Consider the following 17,250-nt stretch of genomic DNA (forward strand, 5'->3'; position numbering starts at 1 on the left):
CAGTTAAGAGCGTTGGGCCAGTAACCGAAAGGTCGCTGGTCTGAATCCCCAAGCCAACTAGGTGAAAAATCTGTCCATGTGTCCTTGAGCAAGGCAATTACCCCTAATTGCTCGTGTAAGTCACTCTGGATAAGAGCGTCTGCTAAATGGCGACAATATAGATGTAAGATGACAGAGATAATGAGCATATTTCTTGATCTGATCTCAAGTGCCTCTCTCCCTCTGTCTTTTCATGATTGCATTGCATATTCTCTGCATCATAGCATATTACTGTATCTCACCCTATAGTTACAGCATAGGAAGCAATAAGCCCCTCTAAGCAGTTCCTTCTAATAATGCTAATCCTAAAGGAATCCCATAGGAATATTTCTGGAAAGTACAGAGAACTGTACATGAAATGCCAGACAGTTTTAATGTACAGCCCAAATGGAGCTGTCAGTGTTAAGAGTTAAGAGCGGGTTGATGCTTCAGATTACATAATAGACGTAGTGGAAAGGATTTCTCCTCCCCTGTAGTATTTACTATGATGTTCTATAGCTAGAACTTTAGACCATCGGAATGAACATCCAGGTTACCATGGAGACAAGCTTTCCTCCGAGCCTCAGAGGCTCCAGTGGCTGATGCTACTGTATTCTGTAGCCATGGTAGCAGTGGTCAGGACAGGAGCGAGGGATGGAGTGGGCCAAACCTCCAGAGAATAGTTTGGGACAAATTGGCCAACGATGAATACAAACTGTCTGTACAGAGAGAACATGTGACATTTCAGTAGATGCAGTATGTGCTGTAATAGCAGCATGGAGAAAGAGGAATGGTTGGATAGAGTCCAAACTTAAGGGATGGAGATGGAATTATCGAGATATGCGATATATCTGGGACTCATTGGAACAGTGTGATTGTCTGTGTGGGGGTTGTGTGAGAGAGAGTGTCTGTGTATCTCTCTGCGGGCCGTCGGTTGTGTGAAGGTCGGCAGGCTGGTTTCATGCCGCTGCTGTTTGCTGCTCTGTAAGCACTTTGGATGCACTGTGTCTCCCTCATGCTAATGAGAGAGAGAGAGAGAGAGAGAGAGAGAGAGAGAGAGAGAGAGAGAGAGAGAGAGACTCTCTTCTGATATCAGATGGGGAGATGCAACAGTCATATTTTGGAGAGAGAAGCAGTGAATGGGAGAGGGCTGAAAGGGATGAAGGGAGTTCAAAAGAGAGAGAGAGTGATGGAAGTAAAAATCCCACCAGACAGAGTGTAGTCCCTGTACAGGATGAGCCTAAACCATCCTAATGCCAGTAGGCCTGGCATGTCATTGACTTGTTGTCTTGTCAAATGCTGTGTTGTTGTATGTGTCAAACTGCTTTAACTTGGCCAGGTTGCAGTTGTAAATGAGAACTTGTTCTCAACTAGCTTACCTGGTTAAATAAAGGTGATATAAAAATTAAAAAATTAGCAGCTCCCTGATTAATGACATCTAGTCTGTTGAGAAATAGATGTCCTGCCCATTGGTCTCAGCTTTCTGGTCTGGACTGGTCTGGACTGGTCTGCACTGGTCTGGACTGGTCTGGACTGGACTGGTCTGGACTGGTCTGGTCTGGTCTGCACTGCTCACAGGTCATCAGTGATACAGCATGCATCCGGAGGCTTTGTAGAACTTGGAGCGAGAGAACCACACGGATTGCCTTGAAAGCTAGCATCTCTGTTAGATGTGGCCTCGATGTTGCCTTTCATGATGGTGTTATGAAACGACTACAAACCCTAAATGTATTCATAGAAGCATGTCACAGAATGTTGTCAATGTGACACTGACCCAGGGCTTTGCTAGATAACGTTGACTCACAGGAAAGAGATGCAATGTCAGGGGCCTTGTGCCTGGGGCCTTGTGCCTGGGGCCTTGTGCCTGGGGCCTTGTGTGCCTGGGGCCTTGTGTGGCTGGGGCCTTGTGCCTGGGGTGTGGAGCAGTCAGTGTGTAAGGCAGGGGGAGAGGCTCCACAGTCTGAGCAGGGCAGACTGACTCCATGCCTGCTTACCCTGAGGAATCACTCAAACACTGGACAGAAAAATATTGTATCTGCCACAAGGCCGTGGCCCTAAATATTTAGAGTGTGTGTGTGCGTAGTGAGTGTGTGTGTGTGTGTGTGTGTGTGTGTGCGTAGTGAGTGTGTGTGTGTGTGTGTGCGCATAGTGAGTGCGCGTGTGGGCTAACATTTTCTCTCCTCTCTCTCTCTCCCTCCCTCTCTCTCTCTCCCTCCCTCCCTCTCTCTCTCTCCTCTCTCTCTCTCTCCCTCTCTCTCTCTCTCTCTCTCTCTCTCTCTCTCTCTCTCTCTCTCTCTCTCTCTCTCTCTCTCTCTCTCTCCCTTTCCAGGGAAATTCTCCTCCAGTGGTGGTGAACACTGACACACTTGATGGCTCCCCCTACGTAAGGATCATACTCCCACTCCTACTGCGTTATTTACTGCATCATCCTTCACAGTCCACATCCCATAATATGTTAAATAATGCCACTTTAATAATGTTTACATATCTTACATTACTCATATCACATGTACTGTATATACTGTATTTTATACCATCTACTGCACCTTGCCTATGCCACTCGGCCATCGCTCATCCATATACTTATATACTTATATATATTCTCATTCACCCCTTTAGATTTATGTGTATTAGGTAGTTATTGGGGAATTGTTAGATTACTTGTTAGATATTACTGCACTGTCGGAACTAGAAACACAAGCATTTCGCTACACTCACATTAACATCTGCTAACCATGTGTATGTGACCAATACAATTTGATTTGTTGTTCTCCTCATAGACTTTATCATCACTCACTGAAAGTGTGCTGGCACTGTGTCTTCCTCGCAGGTCAACGGGACAGAGGGGGAAATTGAGTATGAAGAGATTACACTGGAGAGAGTGAGTGTCTTTTCAACAGAGAACTGGAATGGTGCCAACATGGTGTCAAAGCATTAATATCATCATCCCACAACCAATCAGGGACAGCCACATTAAAATGTATGTCATCTGGTACAGTTTGCTCTGTAATAGTCAGCAGGTTTATTACTGTGCGTTATGGTGTGTGTTCAGGGGAACTCAGGCCTGGGCTTCAGTATAGCTGGGGGGACAGATAACCCTCATGTTGGTGATGACCCCAGCATCTTCATCACCAAGATCATCCCTGGAGGAGCTGCGGCCCAGGACGGACGGCTGAGGTACGCCACTAACTAACTACTGTACCTAACGCAGCTAACATCCCCACCTCTTCACCCCCCTCAAGTTGTCAATCCCAACCTTGACTCTCAGTGTACATACATTCACACATCCACAGGCACACTGGTGTGTACACACGTGAATATTAACAGCCTCAAGCTTACATATGAAAATGCACACAGACACAAACAAACCCACAACTCAGAGGTACACCAGTGATGTAGGCTACTGATGTCAGAGCCAGCTGGGTCTACGAGGGAGAAGTACCAGCCTGACCCCCCATCCCTCTGTTCCCTCGTCTTCACCCTACCCAGACCCTCAGTACTGTACCACACTCCACCATCCATCTCTGTGTCAGCCCTGGACTAGGGGCTGGTCCAGACTCCCACTCTCTCCCTCACAGGCCTGTCCATTACTGAAGGAATTGAACATGGCATTTAAAGGGCACATTTGGGATTGTAAAAGGTATCAGAGGGGATGAATATTACACGTCTACCACATCACACATGGCTGGCTGGACTACCTCCATCCAAATCACGCTTATCGTTGCTCATACATTTGATATTTCTCTGAATGTTATAGAAAATTCTGTAGCTTTGAATGTAACAAAAGACAGTTTGAGAGTCACTAAAATGTGCTGAAATATTCCTCTAAAATAAATATTTAGCAGTGTAAATTTAGTGTGTTCCTCGAATGAAGCAAGATGGTATTTAAAAAGCAGTGTTTTCATGGTGGGTGATTATGCAAAGGCGGGTGTCAGAATGTAACTTAAGGAACAGATGACGTAATGGACAAGGTCATAACAATGTCAGGTCCTGAATATTAATGAGCACCAAGGTTTTGAAAAATGTGCATCACATTATGGTGCTTGAAAAGCCTTGTCTGCTATGTATCAACATACTCTGAGGACCTCAAAATGAGCTGACGCTGAGCCGTAGGGCTGGTGGACTGGCTGACTGACTGACTGATCCATAGGGCTGGTGGACTGGCTGACTGACTGACTGATCCATAGGGCTGGTGGACTGGCTGACTGACTGACTGATCCATAGGGCTGGTGGACTGGCTGACTGACTGACTGATCCATAGGGCTGGTGGACTGGCTGACTGACTGACTGATCCATAGGGCTGGTGGACTGGCTGACTGACTGACTGATCCATAGGGCTGACTGACTGACTGATCCATAGGGCTGGTGGACTGGCTGACTGACTGACTGATCCATAGGGCTGGTGGACTGGCTGACTGACTGATCCATAGGGCTGGTGGACTGGCTGACTGACTGACTGATCCATAGGGCTGGTGGACTGGCTGACTGACTGACTGATCCATAGGGCTGGTGGACTGGCTGACTGACTGACTGATCCATAGGGCTGGTGGACTGGCTGACTGACTGACTGATCCATAGGGCTGGTGGACTGGCTGACTGACTGGCTGACTGACTGACTGATCCATAGGGCTGGTGGACTGGCTGACTGACTGACTGATCCATAGGGCTGGTGGACTGACTGACTGACTGACTGACTGACTGACTGACTGACTGACTGACTGACTGATCCATAAGGCTGTTGGACTGGCTGACTGACTGACTGATCCATAGGGCTGGTTGACTGACTGACTGACTGACTGACTGACTGACTGAGCCATACTGCTGGTGGACTGACTGACTGACTGACTGATCCATAGGGCTGGTGGACTGACTGACTGACTGACTCACTGACTAACTGGCTGACTGACTGACTAACTGGCTGACTGACTGACTGACTCACTGACTGGCTGACTGACTGGCTGACTCACTGACTGACTCGCTGGCTGACTGACTGGCTGACTGAAAAAATAAATATTTAAACAACATGTTTTTTCAAGAGTCGGACATGTAAATTCCCCACGTTTGAAACTTTGTCTTCACATGTTTATTTTACACCACTTCCAGATACATATGTTCTACAATCCAGGAAGCAACCAGGACTGACTCTGCTTAGCTTCAGACACAAACCAGCCGTGGGATGCAGGGCGCTAAGTCGCTGGAAGGAATGTGCCAAAACTTGCAAGTAGAAAGGGTCAGGGTCACGTAGCCAGGGTCACGTAGCCAGGGTCACGTAGCCAGGGTCACGTAACCAGGGTCACGTAGCCAGGGTCACGTAACCAGGGTCACGTAGCCAGGGTCACGTAGCCAGGGTCACGTAGCCAGGGTCACGTAGCCAGGGTCACGTAACCAGGGTCACGTAGCCAGGGTCACGTAGCCAGGGTCACGTAACCAGGGTCACGTAGCCAGGGTCACGTAACCAGGGTCACGTAGCCAGGGTCACGTAGCCAGGGTCACGTAGCCAGGGTCACGTAGCCAGGGTCACGTAGCCAGGGTCACATAACCAGGGTCACAACCAAAGACAGGGACAATTCAGGAAAGAGGGAGGTGTTATTTTTTTATCGCGTTATAATAAAAAAGTTTTCACTGAAGAAAAAAAAAGTCAATTTGCAGTTCATTTGTTCTCGCATTTCAAAATTATTTCTTTGCAATATTTTGTTCTGCTTTCAATGTCATTATTTTTTGGTCTGCAGAATTATGCCAACATTGGAACGTGATCCATTAACCTGACCAATTTCTTTTATTTTGTCCAATGTTCCACGAATGTCTCGCAAAATAGTTCAATTTTCCTGCATTGGGGCATCTTAGATGTGGTCACACTAATTCCACCGTTAGAAACATTGCTACTGAAACATGTTAACACCATATTTTCACATGTGAGTAGAATGCCATTATTTCAACCCCACATGTGAATCTGCAATTCTACATGTGAAAGTGAGATTTTCACAGTTGTAGTTTTCTTACATGTAAAACCGCAAATCTGATTTTCACTTTCACATGTGGAATTTCAAGTTCATCTGTGAAAAAACAATCACATTTACAAATCTAATTTGCTGTTTTACATGTGAAAAACTTTCACGTGAAAATCTCACTTTTACATGTGGAAGTTTTTCACATATGAAATTGGCTGCAAATGTGATATTCACATGTGAATGTTTTTCACGTGAGGTGAAAACATGTTATTCTCCTCACATATATTTCACATGAGAAAATGTGATTTCACATGTGAAACTGCAAATCTGACTTGTTTTTTGTAAGGGTCTGACTGACTGCCTGACTGGCTGACTGACTCTGACTGCTCCTCTCTCTGGGTAGTTAGAGTGATAAAGTGAAGGCCAGCCCAGCTGCAGTAGGTCATGTGCCACAGGGCAGGAGGATGGGGCCAAGAGAGTATGCTGTAACAGAGATGATGGTGCACAGGGCCATCTCAAACAGAGGAGATAATAGGAGAGATATCAGAGGAGGAGGGACATTGTTTTGGGGTATTATTCTGTGTGTCAGACCCGTCACTAACAGTACACCTCTCTCTCTCTCTCTCTCTCTCAGTGTGAATGACAGTATCCTGTTTGTGAATGATGTTGATGTGAGGGAGGTGACCCACAGTCTGGCTGTAGAGGCTCTGAAGGAGGCAGGAGCCATCGTCCGCCTCTACGTGCTGCGCAGGAAACCAGCCGCAGAGAAAGTTACAGAGATCAAACTCATCAAAGGGCCCAAAGGTACAGCTCAGTTTAGGTTTCTGTTTGTTTGTATGCTTACATATTTGTGTATCTGTCAGTTATTATTTACATTTGCATTATCTTACATCTTTCTTCCTACCTCCGTCTCTCTCTCACATGCTCTCTCACTCTCCTTCTCTTTCTCTCCCTCTCTCTGTTTCTCTCTTGCTCGCTCTCTCTCTCTCTCTCTCTCTCTCTCTCTCTCTCTTTCTCTCTTTCTCTTTTTGTCTCCCTCTCTCTCTCTCGCTCTCTCTCTGTTTCTGTTTCTCTCTCTCTCTTTCTCTCTTTCTCCCCCCTCTCCCCTCTCTCTGTTTCTGTCTCTCTCTCTTTCGCTCTCTCTCTCTCTGTTCCTGTCTCTTTCTCACTCTCTCTCTCTCTCGCTCTCTCTCTCGCTCTCTCTGCCTTATCCTGTCCCTAGGTTTAGGTTTCAGCATTGCTGGAGGAGTGGGTAACCAGCACATTCCAGGAGACAACAGCATCTATGTCACTAAGATCATCGAGGGTGGAGCTGCTCACAAGGACCAGCGGCTGCAGATAGGGGATAAGATACTGGCGGTCAGTCCACACACACACACACACACACACACACACACACACACACACACACACACACACACACACACACACACACACACACACACACACACACACACACACACACACACACACACACACACACACACACACACACACATAGTAGAGGAACACTTAGACACGCCAACACATTTTGTCTACTTCAGTAGCTTAGGTGCATTAAGAGCCTAGATAAATTACAGTTTTATTTTTCACAGCCTAAGATTACTTTCATTAATATCGTAATAAATGTGTGAGATGGGCAAGTTATTTAACCTCAGCACTGCTGCTGCTGCTGCTGCCTGCACTGTGTGGCACTACTGCCATCTCTTGGAACATGGAGCAACTGCAGCTGAGTGTGGGGTTAGACTCAATATGGACTCAATGCAGAAGCTATATTGTAGGTGTCCCTGCCAAATGGAGCCTGGTCCACTGCTGCATGTCCCAACGAGCCATGACATCATATCAGTCATGTAGAATAGCTTCAAAACCTTCCCAATGAGCCATGACATCATATCAGTCATGTAGAATATATTCAAAACCTTCCCAACGAGCCATGACACCATATCAGTCATGTAGAATAGCTTCAAAACCTTCCCAACGAGCAATGACATCATATCAGTCATGTAGAATAGCTTCAAAACCTTCCCAACGAGCCATGACACCATATCAGTCATGTAGAATAGCTTCAAATCCTTCCCAGTCATGTAGAATAGCTTCAAAATCTTTATAGCTTCAGAAGCTTTATAGATGCCTGTCAGCACACCAGGAGCTATTTTACTGCATCTCTGATGTACAGGTTAGAAACATCTCTGATGTACAGGTTACAAACATCTCTGATGTACAGGTTAGAAACATCTCTGATGTACAGGTTACAAACATCTCTGATGTACAGGTTAGAAACATCTCGGATGTACAGGTCACAAACATCTCGGATGTACAGGTCACAAACATCTCTGTTGTACAGGTCACAAACATCTCTGATGTACAGGTCACAAACATCTCTGATGTACAGGTCACAAACATCTCTGATGTACAGGTCACAAACATCTCTGATGTACAGGTCACAAACATCTCTGATGTACAGGTCACAAACATCTCTGATGTACAGGTCACAAACATCTCTGATGTATAGGTCACAAACATCTCTGATGTACAGGTCACAAACATCTCTTATGTACAGGGCACAAACATCTCTGATGTACAGGTCAGAAACATCTCTGATGTACAGGTCACAAACATCTCTGATGTACAGGTCAGAAACATCTCTGATGTACAGGTCGCAAACATCTCTGATGTACAGGTCACAAACATCTCTGATGTACAGGTTAGAAACATCTCTGATGTACAGGTTAGAAACATGTGTAGCAGCGAGTGTCTGTGCATTCAGATGAACAGTGTGTGTCTGTGTATTCAGGTGAACAGTGTGTGTCTGTGTATTCAGGTGAACAGTGTGTGTCTGTGTATTCAGGTGAACAGTGTGTGTCTGTGTATTCAGGTGAACAGTGTGTGTCTGTATTCAGGTGAACAGTGTGTGTCTGTGTATTCAGGTGAACAGTGTGTGTCTGTGTATTCAGGTGAACAGTGTATGTCTGTGTATTCAGGTGAACAGTGTGTGTCTGTGTATTCAGGTGAACAGTGTGTGTCTGTGTATTCAGGTGAACAGTGTGTGTCTGTGTATTCAGGTGAACAGTGTGTGTCTGTGTTTAGGTGAACAGTGTGTGTCTGTGTTTAGGGGAACAGTGTGTGTCTGTGTTTAGGTGAACAGTGTGTGTCTGTGTATTCAGGTGAACAGTGTGTGTCTGTGTTTAGGTGAACAGTGTGTGTCTGTGTATTCAGGTGAACAGTGTGTGTCTGTGTTTTAGTGAACAGTGTGTGTCTGTGTATTCAGGTGAACAGTGTGTGTCTGTATTCAGGTGAACAGTGTGTGTCTGTGTATTCAGGTGAACAGTGTGTGTCTGTGTATTCAGGTGAACAGTGTGTGTCTGTATTCAGGTGAACAGTGTGTGTCTGTGTATTCAGGTGAACAGTGTGTGTCTGTGTATTCAGGTGAACAGTGTGTGTCTGTGTATTCAGGTGAACAGTGTGTGTCTGTGTATTCAGGTGAACAGTGTATGTCTGTGTATTCAGGTGAACAGTGTGTGTCTGGGTTTTAGTGAACAGTGTGTGTCTGGGTTTTAGTGAACAGTGTGTGTCTGTGTATTCAGGTGAACAGTGTGTGTCTGGGTTTTAGTGAACAGTGTGTGTCTGGGTTTAGGGGAACAGTGTGTCTGTGTATTCAGGTGAACAGTGTGTGTCTGTGTTTAGGTGAACAGTGTGTGTCTGTATTCAGGTGAACAGTGTGTGTCTGTATTCAGGTGAACAGTGTGTGTCTGTGTATTCAGGTGAACAGTGTGTGTCTGTGTTTAGGGGAACAGTGTGTGACTGTGTTTAGGGGAACAGTGTGTGTCTGTGTGTTTAGGTGAACAGTGTGTGTCTGTGGGCTTAGGTGAACAGTGCATTCAGGTGAACAGTGTGTGTCTGTATTCAGGTGAACAGTGTGTGTCTGTGGGTTTAGGTGAACACTGTGTGTCTGTGGGTTTAGGTGAACAGTGTGTGTCTGTGGGTTTAGGTGAACAGTGTATTCAGGTGAACGGTATTTTCAAGTGACCAGTAGTTGTGCGAGGGTAAAATCACTGTGGAAGCCAAGCCAGTAAAAAAGCCGTATTACAACCTATTTTGTGATAATTGCGTTGTTTGCTCGATAACCCATTCGTTCATATGTCACTGTAATATACAATAAGGCAAAAAGACAGTCAAACAGTGGTGAATAAATTCAACTACACATTGGTTTGTGTCATTGGTTTGTGTCAAAAACCAGAGAGCATCATCTGTCCAGTGAAGTCCACAAAGCAAATATTGCATACAAACAGTTACGTATATCACATGCAGTATGGTCAAGCAAGTTAATGTTTTCCACAATCTACTAAACAACTAGTAATTTAGAACGACGGTGTTACCGCAAGTCAACAGGAGCAGTGTGTGTGTGTGTGTGTGTGTGTGTGTGTGTGTGTGTGTGTGTGTGTGTGTGTGTGTGTGTGTGTGTGTGCGTGCGTGCACAATTAAAACAAAAAATGTTGACTCACCCTGCTTGTAAACTAGTTGAAAGCCAATACCATCCTCCTCTCTTTCATGTTGGCAAAATGTTCTATGGCTCTGTCATACAGTACACGTTTAGTTTTTGTTGTCATAGGCTACCTAGCTAAAATGCTTGCTAGCCTGACTTACTTGCATGGGCAACAATGAACCAGCTAAGTTACCTAGCTAGTTAATGTGAGCCTACTAAGCTACATCTAGGCTACATATTGAACTTCAATCGTCTCAGGACAGTGGCACAATATATTAATTTATGGTTGGATCAGAATCGGCATCAGAATCGGCATCAGAATCATTGGCCTGTACAGAAAATTAAGCCAGGACAACCAGGACAGCTCAGCTCAACGCTGATTGGCTAATTCTTTATAATTTTCTTATCAAGGGAGGCCAAACGCTTGCTGGCATCAATCAATCAAATGCCACGGCGGCAACATGTTATACTCTTTTGATCCAGACAGCATCAGATACATGGGCTACACATACTGAGACAGAGGGGCGCTGTTTCCCTCGCTCTGATGATTTCTCTGGTGATTTCTCTGGTGATTTCTCTGGTGATTTCTCTGGTGATTTCTCTGGTGATTTCTCTGATGATTTCTCTGATTATTTCTCTGGTGAGATTCAGCCACTTGTGAATTGATGGAAAATTATGAAAACACAGAGGCGAAAGAAAAAAAATACTGGTCAAATATTTGGGTAGCCTGGCTTCTCTTGGCATCCATGAATACACACCACTGCAGGTGAACAGTGTGTTTAGGTGAACAGTGTGTTTAGGTGAACAGTGTGATTAGGTGAACAGTGTGTTTAGGTGAACAGTGTGTTTAGGTGAACAGTGTGTTTAGGTGAACAGTGTGATTAGGTGAACAGTGTGTTTAGGTGAACAGTATGTTTAAGTGAACAGTGTGATTAGGTGAACAGTGTGATTAGGTGAACAATGTGATTAGGTGAACAGTGTGATTAGGTGAACAGTGTGTTTAAGTGAGCAGTGTGTTTAAGTGAGCAGTGTGTTTAAGTGAGCAGTGTGTTCAGGTGAACAGTGTGTGTCTGTGTTCAGGTGAACAGTGTGTTTAGGTGAACAGTGCGTTTAGGTGAACAGTGCGTTTAGGTGAACAGTGTGTTTAGGTGAACAGTGTGTTTAGGTGAACAGTGTGTTTAGGTGAACAGTGTGTGTCTGTGTATTTAAGTGAACAGTGTGTTCAGGTGAACAGTGTGTTCAGGTGAACAGTGTGTTCAAGTGAACAGTGTGTTTAAGTGAACAGTGTGTTTAGGTGAACAGTGTGTTTAGGTGAACAGTGTGTTTAGGTGAACAGTGTGTTTAGGTGAACAGTGTGTTTAAGTGAACAGTTTGATTAGGTGAACAGTTTGATTAGGTGAACAGTGTGTTTAGGTGAACAGTGTGTTTAGGTGAACAGTGTGTTTAAGTGAACAGTTTGATTAGGTGAACAGTTTGATTAGGTGAACAGTGTGTTTAGGTGAACAGTGTGTTTAGGTGAACAGTGTGTTTAAGTGAGCAGTGTGTGTCTGTGTTCAGGTGAACAGTATGTTTAGGTGAACAGTGTGTTTAGGTGAACAGTGTGTTTAGGTGAACAGTGTGTTTAAGTGAACAGTTTGATTAGGTGAACAGTGTGTTTAGGTGAACAGTGTGTTTAGGTGAACAGTGTGTTTAGGTGAACAGTGTGTTTAAGTGAGCAGTGTGTGTCTGTGTTCAGGTGAACAGTGTGTTCAGGTGAACAGTGTGTTTAGGTGAACAGTGTGTTTAGGTGAACAGTGTGATTAGGTGAAGAGTGTGTTTAGGTGAACAGTGTGTTTAGGTGAACAGTGTGTTTAGGTGAAGAGTGTGTTTAGGTGAAGAGTGTGTTTAGGTGAACAGTGTGTTTAGGTGAACAGTGTGTGTCTGTGTGTTCAGGTGAACAGTGTGTTTAGGTGAACAGTGTGTTTAAGTGAACAGTGTGTTTAAGTGAACATTGTGTTTAAGTGAACAGTGTGTTTAAGTGAACATTGTGTTCAGGTGAACAGTGTGTTTAAATGGACAGTGTGTTTAGGTGAACAGTGTGATTAGGTGAAGAGTGTGTTTAGGTGAACATTGTGTGTCTGTGTGTTCAGGTGAACAGTGTGTTTAAGTGAACAGTGTGTTTAGGTGAACAGTGTGTTTAGGTGAACAGTGTGTTTAGGTGAAGAGTGTGTTTAGGTGAACAGTGTGTTTAGGTGAACAGTGTGTTTAAGTGAACAGTGTGTTTAGGTGAACTGTGTGTTTAGGTGAACAGTGTGTTTAAGTGAACAGTGTGTTCAGGTGAACAGTGTGTGTATTTATGTTTAAGTGAGCAGTGTGTTCAGGTGAACAGTGTGTGTCTGTGTGTTCAGGTGAACAGTGTGTTTAGGTGAACAGTGTGTTTAAGTGAGCAGTGTGTTTAAGTGAGCAGTGTGTTTAAGTGAACAGTGTGTTTAAGTGAGCAGTGTGTTTAAGTGAACAGTGTGTTTAAGTGAACAGTGTGTTTAAGTGATCAGTGTGTTTAGGTGAACAGTGTGTTTAGGTGAAGAGTGTGTTCAGGTGAACAGTGTGTTTAAGTGAACAGTGTGTTTAAGTGAACAGTGTGTTTAAGTGAACAGTGTGTGTCTGTGTGTTTAGGTGGACAGTGTGTTTAGGTGAACAGTGTGTTTAGGTGAACAGTGTGTTTAGGTGAACAGTGTGTTTAGGTGAACAGTGTGTTTAGGTGAACAGTGTGATTAGGTGAACAGTGTGATTAGGTGAACAGTGTGTTTAGGTGAACAGTGTGTTTAAGTGAGCAGTGTGTTCAGGTGAACAGTGTGTTTAAGTGAGCAGTGTGTGTCTGTGTTCAGGTGAACAGTATGTTTAGGTGAACAGTGTGTTTAGGTGAACAGTGTGTTTAGGTGAACAGTGTGTTTAGGTGAACAGTGTGTTTAGGTGAACAGTGTGTTTAGGTGAACAGTGTGTTTAGGTGAACAGTGTGTTTAGGTGAACAGTGTGTGTCTGTGTATTTAAGTGAACAGTGTGTTCAGGTGAACAGTGTGTTTAAGTGAACAGTGTGTTTAAGTGAGCAGTGTGTTTAGGTGAACAGTGTGTTTAGGTGAAGAGTGTGTTCAGGTGAACAGTGTGTGTCTGTGTGTTCAGGTGAACAGTGTGTTTTGGTGAACAGTGTGTTCAGGTGAACAGTGTGTTTAAGTGAACAGTGTGTTTAAGTGAACAGTGTGTTTAAGTGAACAGTGTGTGTCTGTGTGTTCAGGTGAACAGTGTGTTTTGGTGAACAGTGTGTTTAGGTGAACAGTGTGTTTAGGTGAACAGTGTGTTTAGGTGAACAGTGTGTTTAGGTGAACAGTGTGTTTAAGTGAACAGTGTGTTTAGGTGAACAGTGTGTTTAAGTGAACAGTGTGTTCAGGTGAACAGTGTGTGTCTGTGTGTTCAGGTGAACAGTGCGTTTAGGTGAACGGTGCGTTTAAGTGAACAGTGTGTTCAGGTGAACAGTGTGTTTAGGTGAACAGTGTGTTTAAGTGAACAGTGTGTGTCTGTGTGTTCAGGTGAACAGTGTGTTTAGGTGAACAGTGTGTTTAGGTGAACAGTGTGTTTAGGTGAACAGTGTGTTTAGGTGAACAGTGTGTTTAGGTGAACAGTGTGATTAGGTGAACAGTGTGTTTAGGTGAACAGTGTGTTTAGGTTAACAGTGTGTTTAGGTGAACAGTGTGTTTAGGTGAACAGTGTGTTTAGGTGAACAGTGTGATTAGGTGAACAGTGTGTTTAGGTGAACAGTGTGTTTAGGTGAACAGTGTGTTTAGGTGAACAGTGTGTGTCTGTGTATTTAAGTGAACAGTGTGTTCAGGTGAACAGTGTGTTTAAGTGAACAGTGTGTTTAGGTGAACAGTGTGTTTAGGTGAACAGTGTGTTTAGGTGAACAGTGTGTTTAGGTGAACAGTGTGTTTAGGTGAACAGTGTGTTTAGGTGAACAGTGTGTTTAGGTGAACAGTGTGTTTAGGTGAACAGTGTGTTTAGGTGAACAGTGTCTTTAGGTGAACAGTGTCTTTAGGTGAACAGTGTGTTTAAGTGAACAGTGTGTTTAAGTGAACAGTGTGTTTAGGTGAACAGTGTGTTTAAGTGAGCAGTGTGTTTACGTGAACAGTGTGTGTCTGTGTTCAGGTGAACAGTGTGTTTAGGTGAACAGTGTGTTTAGGTGAACAGTGTGTTTAGGTGAACAGTGTGTTTAAGTGAACAGTGTGTTTAGGTGAACAGTGTGTTTAAGTGAACAGTGTGATTAGGTGAAGAGTGTGTTTAGGTGAACAGTGTGTTTAGGTGAACAGTGTGTTTAAGTGAACAGTGTGTTTAAGTGAGCAGTGTGTTTAAGTGAGCAGTGTGTTCAGGTGAACAGTGTGTGTCTGTGTTCAGGTGAACAGTGTGTTTAGGTGAACAGTGCGTTTAGGTGAACATTGTGTTTAGGTGAACAGTGTGTTTAGGTGAACAGTGTGTGTCTGTGTGTTTAGGTGAACAGTGTGTGTCTGTGTATTTAAGTGAACAGTGTGTTCAGGTGAACAGTGTGTTCAGGTGAACAGTGTGTTCAAGTGAACAGTGTGTTTAAGTGAACAGTGTGTTTAGGTGAACAGTGTGTTTAGGTGAACAGTGTGTTTAGGTGAACAGTGTGATTAGGTGAACAGTGTGTTTAGGTGAACAGTGTGTTTAGGTGAACAGTGTGTTTACGTGAACAGTGTGTGTCTGTGTTCAGGTGAACAGTGTGTTTAGGTGAACAGTGTGTTTAAGTGAACAGTGTGATTAAGTGAACAGTGTGATTAGGTGAACAGTGTGTTTAGGTGAACAGTGTGTTTAAGTGAGCAGTGTGTGTCTGTGTTTAGGTGAACAGTGTGTTTAGGTGAACAGTGTGTTTAGGTGAACAGTGTGTTTAGGTGAACAGTGTGTTTAGGTGAACAGTGTGTTTAAGTGAACAGTGTGTTTAGGTGAACAGTGTGTTTAAGTGAACAGTGTGATTAGGTGAACAGTGTGTTTAGGTGAACAGTGTGTTTAAGTGAGCAGTGTGTGTCTGTGTTCAGGTGAACAGTGTGTTCAGGTGAACAGTGTGTTTAGGTGAACAGTGTGTTCAGGTGAACAGTGTGTTTAGGTGAACAGTGTGTTCAGGTGAACAGTGTGTGTCTGTGTGTTCCAGTGAACAGTGTGTTTAAGTGAACAGTGTGTGTCTGTGTGTTCAGGTGAACAGTGTGTTTTGGTGAACAGTGTGTTTAGGTGGACAGTGTGTTTAGGTGAACAGTGTGTTTAGGTGAACAGTGTGTTTAAGTGAACAGTGTGTTTAAGTGAACAGTGTGTTTAAGTGAACAGTGTGTTTAGGTGAACAGTGTGTTTAAGTGAACAGTGTGTTCAGGTGAACAGTGTGTGTCTGTGTGTTCAGGTGAACAGTGCGTTTAGGTGAACGGTGCGTTTAAGTGAGCAGTGTGTTCAGGTGAACAGTGTGTTCAGGTGAACAGTGTGTTTAAGTGAACAGTGTGTGTCTGTGTGTTCAGGTGAACAGTGTGTTTAGGTGAACAGTGTGTTTAGGTGAACAGTGTGTTTAGGTGAACAGTGTGATTAGGTGAACAGTGTGATTAGGTGAACAGTGTGATTAGGTGAACAGTGTGTTTAGGTGAACAGTGTGTTTAGGTTAACAGTGTGTTTAGGTGAACAGTGTGTTTAGGTGAACAGTGTGTTTAGGTGAACAGTGTGTTTAGGTGAACAGTGTGATTAGGTGAACAGTGTGATTAGGTGAACAGTGTGTTTAGGTGAACAGTGTGTTTAGGTGAACAGTGTGTGTCTGTGTATTTAAGTGAACAGTGTGTTCAGGTGAACAGTGTGTTTAAGTGAACAGTGTGTTTAGGTGAACAGTGTGTTTAGGTGAACAGTGTGTTTAGGTGAACAGTGTGTTTAGGTGAACAGTGTGATTAGGTGAACAGTGTGTTTAGGTGAACAGTGTGTTTAGGTGAACAGTGTGTTTAGGTGAACAGTGTCTTTAGGTGAACAGTGTCTTTAGGTGAACAGTGTGTTTAAGTGAACAGTGTGTTTAAGTGAACAGTGTGTTTAGGTGAACAGTGTGTTTAAGTGAGCAGTGTGTTTACGTGAACAGTGTGTGTCTGTGTTCAGGTGAACAGTGTGTTTAGGTGAACAGTGTGTTTAGGTGAACAGTGTGTTTAGGTGAACAGTGTGTTTAAGTGAACAGTGTGTTTAGGTGAACAGTGTGTTTAAGTGAACAGTGTGATTAGGTGAAGAGTGTGTTTAGGTGAACAGTGTGTTTAAGTGAACAGTGTGTTTAAGTGAGCAGTGTGTTTAAGTGAGCAGTGTGTTTAAGTGAGCAGTGTGTTCAGGTGAACAGTGTGTGTCTGTGTTCAGGTGAACAGTGTGTTTAGGTAAACAGTGCGTTTAGGTGAACATTGTGTTTAGGTGAACAGTGTGTTTAGGTGAACAGTGTGTGTCTGTGTGTTTAGGTGAACAGTGTGTGTCTGTGTATTTAAGTGAACAGTGTGTTCAGGTGAACAGTGTGTTCAGGTGAACAGTGTGTTCAGGTGAACAGTGTGTTCAAGTGAACAGTGTGTTTAAGTGAACAGTGTGTTTAGGTGAACAGTGTGTTTAGGTGAACAGTGTGTTTAGGTGAACAGTGTGTTTAGGTGAACAGTGTGTTTAGGTGAACAGTGTGTTTAGGTGAACAGTGTGTTTACGTGAACAGTGTGTGTCTGTGTTCAGGTGAACAGTGTGTTTAGGTGAACAGTGTGTTTAAGTGAACAGTGTGATTAA

The 17,250-nt window shown here is 43.9% G+C and overlaps 1 protein-coding gene across 4 annotated transcripts in view; it reads left to right on the forward strand.

The window, feature by feature from the left end:
- Positions 1–17,250, forward strand: part of LOC106563427 (disks large homolog 4) — a 150,469-nt gene that overhangs the window by 115,637 nt on the left and 17,582 nt on the right. For all 4 annotated transcript variants that reach the window (XM_014128989.2, XM_045690067.1, XM_014128986.2 and 1 more), the window contains 5 exons: positions 2,348–2,401; positions 2,849–2,899; positions 3,071–3,195; positions 6,601–6,770; positions 7,189–7,325. In XM_014128989.2, the coding sequence (XP_013984464.1) occupies positions 2,348–2,401; positions 2,849–2,899; positions 3,071–3,195; positions 6,601–6,770; positions 7,189–7,325 (537 nt within the window). The remainder of the gene's footprint in view (positions 1–2,347; positions 2,402–2,848; positions 2,900–3,070; positions 3,196–6,600; positions 6,771–7,188; positions 7,326–17,250) is intronic.

The sequence above is a fragment of the Salmo salar genome, chromosome ssa11, assembly GCF_905237065.1.
Source record: "Salmo salar chromosome ssa11, Ssal_v3.1, whole genome shotgun sequence".
Lineage (NCBI taxonomy): Eukaryota > Metazoa > Chordata > Actinopteri > Salmoniformes > Salmonidae > Salmo > Salmo salar.